General features: G+C 49.9%; 1 protein-coding gene across 1 annotated transcript in view; it reads right to left on the reverse strand.

The window, feature by feature from the left end:
- GZF1 (GDNF-inducible zinc finger protein 1) overlaps positions 1 to 4,424 on the reverse strand; it is a 5,707-nt gene extending 1,283 nt beyond the window's left edge. The window contains exons 1-3 of the mRNA XM_010022395.1: positions 3,065 to 4,424; positions 1,221 to 1,315; positions 105 to 272 (exon numbers count right to left, since the gene is read on the reverse strand). Coding sequence (XP_010020697.1) covers positions 105 to 272; positions 1,221 to 1,315; positions 3,065 to 4,407 — 1,606 coding nt within the window. The 5' untranslated portion in view covers positions 4,408 to 4,424. The remainder of the gene's footprint in view (positions 1 to 104; positions 273 to 1,220; positions 1,316 to 3,064) is intronic.
- Positions 4,425 to 7,598: the final 3,174 nt, after the last annotated feature.

The raw sequence follows: 7,598 nt of genomic DNA on the forward strand, positions 1-7,598 counted from the left end.
GTGTCCCTGCCCGGGGCAGGGGTTGGAGCTGGAGGAGCTTTAAGCTCCCTTCAACCCAAACCAGGCTGGGGGTCTATGATTTAAAAGGCTCTGGCACCTCCTACCTGTGTGTACTTTTATATGCTGGTAAAGCGAGTTCCTCTGCGCGAACGTCCTGAAGCAAACTTCACACTTGAAGGGCTTGGAGCCAGTGTGGATTCTGTTGTGGTGTTTCAAGTACTCCTTAGAGGCAAAGCTCTTTCCACACGTCTCACACATGAAAGGCCTTTCCCCTACAGCACAGGTGAGAAGGAGAATTAACCAACACAGTGTTTGAGAAACATTCTGGCCTCGTGCATGATGTTCAACAGCAATTAGACACAAATAAAGGCCATGGCAGCCTCTCAACAGGATCTAACAGGCCACAGTGAGGAGGCACAGAAAAGTCCTGTGAGAAATCTCCACAAACCCCTCCAAGTGCAAGGACAACCCCACCTATCCACAGGTACACTCACAGCATGTGTAAAGCCCATGGATAGCTGCAGCTCATGGTCTTCTCACTGTCTCTGGAACATTCCAGCTTACTCCCACCACAAACACAACATCGTGTGCCCCCATGAAGGGCCTCCCCCTGTGAGCAGCCAGTTTCAGTCACATTTGTCTTGGAAAGCATTTGCTGGATTATATTTCATTGTAATTTAATGTTTTCTGCCATCCATGTGCGGTTACAAGTTACTGGCAGAGGACAGAACACTTCAAGATGGGTCAATCAGAGGATGCAAAGTACCACAGAGAGCTCATGGATGGTCAATCTGAACCTACAAAGGATGCCCAGGGGAAGGACATGTGCTTTTAAAGATTTCTCAGCAGCTCAGGATAAGCCAAGAGAGCTGCTTCACATCCTCTGTGCTAACTGTTCCAGACTTAGAAATCATTATTCTCTAAAGAAATCAGCTAAAAGCTTTTACTGATGACAGATCTTTGGATATCGAAGACTACTCATGATAGCCTCAGTCCTCACTTCAGGCATTGAAAAGGGAACTCCTTTTCTCCTTAATCAGCTCCTTTCCCTCTCTCCCTTCTGCCTATCCACCTGTAGGAACCTTTTCTCAGTAAAATGGTATTTAGGGGTGAGAATATGTGATTTTATAACAACAACAAAGCATTTTCTGAGTGCAAAGCGCTCTCGTGGTCTCCCAGCAGCCGCCTCCTACCCGCGGCCCGTGCAGAAGCAGCCTTACCTGTGTGGCATCGTTTGTGATAGATAAGCATGTGATTCTGAGTGAACCTGGCACCACACTCATCACAGACAAAAGGTTTTTCACCAGTGTGGATTCTGAAATGAGAAAGCAACGTTAAAGCACCAGGGTTCAGCCCTTCCCTCTGCAGCACAGCACAAGCTGCCCTCGCTCGGCGGCTGCTCTCAAAGCACCCACAGGCTGCACGTGGTTTTAGTGTCCTGCAGGAGCAAAGCCCAGATCCAGACACTTCTTTAGGGTGAAAACATATTCTTAAAGGTAAAAGTTGTTCAGAAAACCCGTATCCAGGTGAGTCCAGTTTTAATTTCCAGGCCCATGCACACATCAGCGCTCTGCTGAATGGTGCTGCAGGAACACAGCCCTCAGAGGCCAGTCTTCCTGGTGATACACATCAACAGGAGGAGCAGAGGTGTGAAAATACACACAAGAGATGAGACATCCCCAGCACAGGCTGTCAGGATACACAGGACAGGAGAGCACTGAGCTTCCAGCATTCAGCGAGCTCAGGGAGCAGTCACAGTGGTACATGATGGAGGGGAAACTCCTCTTAGGCCCAAAAATAGACTTTTAAGCAGCACAAAGCAGTTACTTGTGGTTAGGGAAGGACACCTGATGGCAGGGAGATGCCGTACAGCTGCATCAGCGACTGCGCCACAGCAGCACTACAGAAGCTGGCTTTTGGATGTGCTTTCTACCACTGGGTGTAAACCTGCTGCCTTCAGAAGGGGCAGTGAAGGGAAGCAGCAGTTAACAAACCCTTCACCCTGCAGGAAACGCCACCTCACAACACGCTGGTACTACCTTTCTGGATCTCAGTGGTGGTCCTTTGGGATACTTCTTTTATCCCTCCCTCTTGACACTTCCCCCTGGGCTATAATCTGAACTGTGGCCAGAGGCCTGCTTGAGTAGACCCCTAAAAGCAGGTTAAAGCCTTTCACAAGTAGGATTTTGCCTTGATTAAAGTGTCTCTCCCAAGAGCTTTCAAGACCACTTGTTTGCATCTGAGGCCCCAAGTCTCACTGCAGTGTAAGCACCACAACTGACTTCATCGGCCCTCCGCAGGTGTCTGTGGTGCTTCACTCCAGTGACATGTCAGCCTGTTCCTGGCCACCCACGAACTGATGTTCAAACCTGGTGTTCTGCAATTTAATACATGGCCAAATCTTTAAAGAGTATTTTCATACTTATTGCATGACATCATTAAGGGCAACAAGAAAAACTTCTACAGGTACACTGGGGATAAAAGGATTTTTACAGGGGCCTGTAGGGACAGGCCAATGGGAATGGCTTGAACCTGCCAGAGGGGAGATTGAGATGAGCTCTGAGGCAGAAGCTCTTCCCTGGGAGGGTGCTGAGGTGCTGGCACAGGGTGCCCAGAGAAGCTGTGGCTGCCCCATCCCTGGCAGTGTTCAAGGCCAGGTTGGACACAGGGGCTTGGAGCAACCTGCTCTAGTGGAAGGTGTCCCTGCCCATGGCAGGGGTTGGAGCTGGAGGAGCTTTAAGCTCCCTTCAACACAAACCATTCCATGTGAAACATCCCATTGACTCTTAAAAGGTCTATTCCCATGGGGAAAGTTAACTTTGGGCTTCCACAGCAGCAGGCCTTGACCCACAACCCTACTTCAGCTTAAAGAAAATCACAGCAACTCCCTTAACCTGGAAAGCAGGAGGGGGAAAATCCCAAAGCTCTGGAGAAAAGGAAATGCTGACACTTTCCAGTCAGGCCCGTTTTACATCCCCACTTCACTTGAAGGCTCAAGGTGTGTTCCAGGGGATTCTGCTTCTCCCCCCAGAATCTAACAAGGCCCAGTTAAGTCTGTTCATACCTCATGTGGGTTTTAAGTGCAGAAGGCTGAGAAAATTTAGCCTCACACTCTGTGCACCCATAAGGCTTGTCGCCTGTATGCGTCCTTTCATGGAGCCTCAAGGCAGTTTTGGAGCTCAACCCCTTTCCACACTGTTGGCACTGATGACGCTCCCCACCACCCTCATGAACCTGGAGAATGTGCCTCTTGACGTCCTTCTTCCTCTTGAACTTCTTACCGCAGAGCTCACAAGGGAAGTGGCGCTCGCTGCTGTGGACGTGCCGCTGGTGGCTTTTGAGGTTGCAGCGGTTGGCAAAGGTCTGGCTGCAGGTCTCACACCGGTAAATGACCTCGGCTGCGATGCCGTGGCTGTGCTTGATGTGCTTCAGGAAGCTTTTCTCGTACAGGAATTCCTTCTCGCACGTGCTGCACTTGAAGTTGCTGCCGCGCTTCTTTTTATCCTCTTCGGATTTCTTCAGGCTTTCCTCTGATCCCAAGTGGCCATCACACTCCTCGCTCTCAGGTTTGATGTTGTTCTCCCCTTGCTCCTCCTCATCCCTCTCCAGCTCACACATCTCCTGATCTTGAGGATACTTGCTGTCTTCAACAGCAACCTCCGCGTTCTTCTGCTGCTCTCTCAGCCGCCTCGTGTATTTCTTCTTTGGGATTTCCACAAACACTTTCCTCCCAGCCAGCCTCCCACTTGCTCTTCTGATTTTGGCATAAGGAGGCTTCATCAGTTCCTTCTTTTTGTCCACTTTCTCTTTTGGTTTGGCAGCTGGAGGCTCAGGAGCCATTCCATTGCTGGGCCTGGCTGCTGGGGAATCTGGGGGATCCAGGGCACAGTCTTCCTGGTCAGCTCCGGCCACAGCTTTGGGCTCCAGCAGAACACTTGGCTGGGCAGCACTCTCTTCCTCAGAGTTCTGTGATTCTGAGAAGTTTTGCAACTCCAGCAGCACCGACTCCAGCATCTGCTTCTTTAACTGAAAGCAGGTTTCTGAGAGGTCCAAGCACTTCAGCTTTTCGGCTATTTCAAGCATCCGCTGCACTCTGTCCTCTTCCACTTCCACCCTGGCAGTGTAGACAAACTCAAGGAATGAGGCAAAATCAGCAACCTGGACCTCGTTGAGGAACACGTTGGTCCTGGGGCCATCCATGCCCTTCTCGTTAAGGAACACCTCCTTGAAGAACTTGCTGGTTGCTGCCAGCACAGCTTTGTGAGCAACGAACTCTGCCCTGACGCCCTGGTACTCCACACTGACCGTCACGTCGCAGAGGTGGCCCAGCAGACGCAGCTGGTGCATTTCATTCAGCAGGTTGATAGGAGAGGACTTGGACTCCAGCAACACTGCATTACTTTCCATCTTTCTTCTCTCTGCAAAAAGCTGTCAACAACATCATCCGTTAGCTATTTGCATGGAGGATAATAAAACTCAGATTTCAGCAGCCAAAAGTCACATCCAGACTTTGGAGAGTGCTTCACGTGAGATTTAAGCACTTAGGATCACAGAACCAACTGGGCTGGAAAAACCCTTTCAGCTCATCCAGCCCAACCATTCCCAGCAGTGCCAAGGCCACCACTAACCCCTGGCACTGAGGCCTCGGCTCCACGGGCTGTGAACACTTGCAGGGACGGTGACTCCAGCCCTGCCCTGGGCAGCCTGTTCCAATGCCTGAGCACCCTCTGGGCAAGGAATTGTTCCTCAGCTCCACCTAAACCTGCCCTGGGGCAGCTTGAGGCCGGTTCCTCTTGTGCCATCCCTTGTTCCTTGGGAGCAGAGACCAGCCCCCTCCTGGCTCCATCCTCCTGTCAGGCACTTGCAGAGAGCGATCAGGTCCCCCCTGAGCCTTCTCTTCTCCACACTAAACCCCCAGGTCCCTCAGCCCTTCCCCATCACACTTGTGCTCCAGGCCCTGCTCCAGCTCCGGTGCCCTTCTCTGGCCCCGCTCCAGCACCTCAATGTCTCTCTTGGAGTGAGGGGAAGCCCAGTCACTCAAAGTGCTTGAGCTCAGGAGAGCACTGTGAGAAGCACAGGTTTCAAAAGCATCACCCTCAGCAGCTGTATCTCAGAGCACACCACCAGTCACACACACAGAGTTCTCTGAAGTTAATTTGAGTTTAAATCTCAACCCTAATTCTGCCTGAAACACTATTAGAGCCTGTAACAGGGACAGAGCAAACAGAGGAAGATCAAAGGAAATGTGCTCATTAGGGTGGAACGAAGAAATTATTCTGCCTCCTAATCAGGCAGTAAGAGAAAGGTGAGATTAAGTACAAGTTAACTGGGATCCTAAATAAACACTTCCTGCAACAGGCTTTTGAGATAAGCCTTTAAACAGGACTCAGATGAAATTCCAAATGTTAACTGCCTAAAGGCTGCACAATATTCACAACTGGAAAAGGTAAAACTTGCTCAGGGTTTTCTTCTTTAAAGACTTCATCACCCAAAAGAGCCAAAGCCTCTAAGTTTGGAGTGACCTTTTGCAGCCTCACAAGGGCTTCAGTCTCTACTAGTGTTCAGGTTCTGTTGTATTTCTCAGTAATGATTTAAACTGCTCCAAAGTTCTCAAATGAACCGAGTTTTCTTCTTTACCAATGTCTGATCCCAGAACAAACAGTATTTCTATGAGCTGAAGATGCTCTGAGCAACACCCCCCCCACTCAATAGTTTTACTGTGTTCCCAACAACATCATACAAATATGTTTTGAATCTGAAGAATTTCTTTCCACTTCCTAAAAGTTAGCTGACGTTTGTCTTCTCTGTACAGTAACTTGCAGCCTTTGATACATGGGACATGAAAAACGTTGCTCAGAAAGAGAATCAATAGAAACGGAAGAAGATTTGTACTGATGTAACAGTGAGGGAGACATATTAAGCATGGAAAGGACATGGGAATAATATTCACAGCATCAGGCAGAGATGCTGTGTCTTCTCCCATAGTGCTGGAAAGTCAAGTTTCAGTCCACCCTCAGTGCAGCAGCCCACAAGCTGACTCACATCCCAACACAGCTGTCTGTGAAAACTGTTCTGAGGAAGTATTCTGAAGGAGCTGTACAATGGAGAGGGACAAAATACACAGATCCACGGAGATGACTAGTGCCCAGGGAAAAGGAATGCTTCATGGACTTGATGCTACCCAAGGCAAAGAGCCAGAGGGAGCCCCTGCCTGAGGGGTTTACAAATAAGGCAGCCCTGAGGGAAACAGAATCATTTCCCCACCCTCATGCAACAAGCAATTGGGAGAACAGGGGACACGACTACCACAGGCACCCAAAACTCCACCTGAGATTCTGCAGAAGTAGAACCAAGCCTTTCCTATATCCCTTTGGATCATCAGCTCAGCGAGCTTACTCTTAACATTTAAACAGTTAACATTATTCTACCAAATAGCTAAACCCCACTGCTAGTGAGTTGCACTTACTACACCTAGAACAAAAGACCCCAGAAGGGGATAAGAGTTGCCTGGGCCAGCTCAGAGCTCTCTCAGAGCTGACCACTCTTACAAGCAAACCCCAACGCTGCACTTCAGTGTTGACAGAAACGAGGCTGAGTTAAGCAAAGACTCACTGAATGCTCTGTCTGAAATGATGACCTCAAAACGTAAGTTTTCCCCCAAAACAATGATTTTTCAACTGTTTCTGGTATTTCACAACTATCCAGCACAAGCTGGGGTCACGTGTAGGTAAGAGCAATCTCCAGCAGGAAACAAGAACCCAGACCACAAATTTCTCCTTTGGGGCGAGCAGGATCAAGTGTCCCCTGCGAGCTGTTTGTTACAGGAGCTGACCTCAGGCACGTGTGTTACAGACACATGGTGCTGATCCCCTCCTTCCTAAGGCTGCAAAGCAGAAACCTCCTGTTCTTCCCACTGTAGTGTCTGTAGAAGCAAAAGCCACTGTGAAAACAGAGCCCTTGCTCCCATCCAGCTTCCCAGCTGGAATATGGGAGGAGCATATTCCCAGAGGAGGAGCACTAATCCAACATGTACAGTAAGATACGGTGTGCTGTGTGGGTTTTACTCCTGTGGGAAGCGCACTGAGCACCAGGCTGGCAGGACATGGTCCACAGAAGCACAATATATTCATCTTAAAGAAGACAAGGGCTGAAAATCTGCAGCCAGGGCCTGCTCACCAGGACCAGCCTCTAGAACTGAGATGCAAAGAGAAGCAACTTGGGTATAAGGTCAGTTGCCATGAACGTGTCCCCCTCCAGAGGCAAAACTAGCTGAAAAGAGAGAAGAGCCAGCTAGATCTAACAGATCACAGACTCACAAGCGTGTCCCTTCTCCTGCACCAGCAATTGCGCAGTCTGCGAAGAGACACTACTGCCAGGCACCAACCTGCCTCATTCAGGATCACTCCAGCCACCGAAGCTACAACAGCACCACAACCACCGGCACGGTCAGCGGCAGCAGCAGTTAAACCTGCAGAGGACAGTGCACTGCAGTGAGCCCCCAGTGTGCCTGTTAGATGAGAGGCCAGAGCTCCCCATGAAGACCCTGACCCCAGACCAGGAGGCTCCTGCACGGAAGGGAGAAGGGGCATTGCCACATG

The sequence above is a fragment of the Nestor notabilis genome, unplaced genomic scaffold, assembly GCF_000696875.1.
Source record: "Nestor notabilis isolate BGI_N333 unplaced genomic scaffold, ASM69687v1 scaffold21299, whole genome shotgun sequence".
Classification (NCBI taxonomy): domain Eukaryota; kingdom Metazoa; phylum Chordata; class Aves; order Psittaciformes; family Psittacidae; genus Nestor; species Nestor notabilis.